The sequence below is a fragment of the Panthera pardus genome, unplaced genomic scaffold, assembly GCF_024362965.1.
Source record: "Panthera pardus isolate Hobbes unplaced genomic scaffold, ASM2436296v1 HiC_scaffold_10, whole genome shotgun sequence".
In the NCBI taxonomy this organism is placed as follows: domain Eukaryota; kingdom Metazoa; phylum Chordata; class Mammalia; order Carnivora; family Felidae; genus Panthera; species Panthera pardus.
The window spans coordinates 107695115-107695893 of record NW_026526655.1 but is presented as its reverse complement, the minus strand read 5'-3'; the positions used below and the strand labels follow the sequence as shown (position 1 = coordinate 107695893).

The 779-nt window shown below is 40.3% G+C and overlaps 1 protein-coding gene across 1 annotated transcript; it reads left to right on the top strand.

Moving 5' to 3' along the window:
- Positions 1-244: 244 nt before the first annotated feature.
- On the top strand, positions 245-487 carry LOC109278849 (40S ribosomal protein S27-like). The gene has a single exon (XM_019469524.2). It carries the CDS (start codon positions 245-247, stop codon positions 485-487), a length of 243 nt encoding a protein of 80 aa, XP_019325069.2.
- The last annotated feature ends 292 nt before the right edge of the window (positions 488-779 follow it).

The following is a 779-nucleotide window of genomic DNA, read 5'->3' as shown; positions in this document are numbered from 1 at the left end:
ACCTTCAGTTTTTCCTTCTGCTATCAATTTTTAATTTAATTCCATTTTGATTAGAAAGATACTTGGTTTTATTTCAAAGTTTGTAAATTATTAAGAATTGTTTTGTGACTACATGTATGGTCTATCATACAGGATATTCCATGCTATTTGAGAAAACTGTTTAATCCACTGCCATCACATGCAGTGTTCTCTAAATGTCTTTTGTGTTCAGGACTTCTGGCAGTGATGACCTCCCCAAAAGAACATGTCGCTTGTGAAGTACCTCCTCCACCCATCCCCAGAGGACGAGAAGAGGAAACACAAGAAGAAACGCCTGGTGTGGAACCACAACCCTTACTTCATGGTCATGAAATGCAAAATCACCACCGTCTTTAGCCAGGCACACATGGTGGCTTTGTGTGTGGGCTGCTCCACTGTCCTTTGCCAGCCTACAGGAGGAAAAGGAAGGCTGAGAGAAGGATGGTCCTTCAGATGGAAGCAGCACTAAAAGTGCCCTAAGTCAAAATGGGTGGGAAACTATCCCAATAAACAGATTTTGGACACACAGAAAAATGTCTTTTGGGTCCAGCTTATTCATAATGTCATTGATGTCCTCCCTATCTTTTTCGAACTCCTGTGGTTGTTCTTTCCATTATTTAAAGCAGGATTAGGAGACTTCCACCATTATTGTAGAACTTTCTGTTTCCACTTAAATGTGTGCCAATGTTCGTCTCAGATATATAGGATCTCTGGTGTTTGATGCATATGTGTTTGCAATTGTTGTGTCTTTTGAAGAAATG

What these genes read in the sequence shown, in the direction of transcription:
- LOC109278849 (XM_019469524.2), top strand. Translation starts at nt 245, where the DNA reads ATGTCGCTTGTGAAGTACCTCCTCCACCCATCCCCAGAGGACGAGAAG.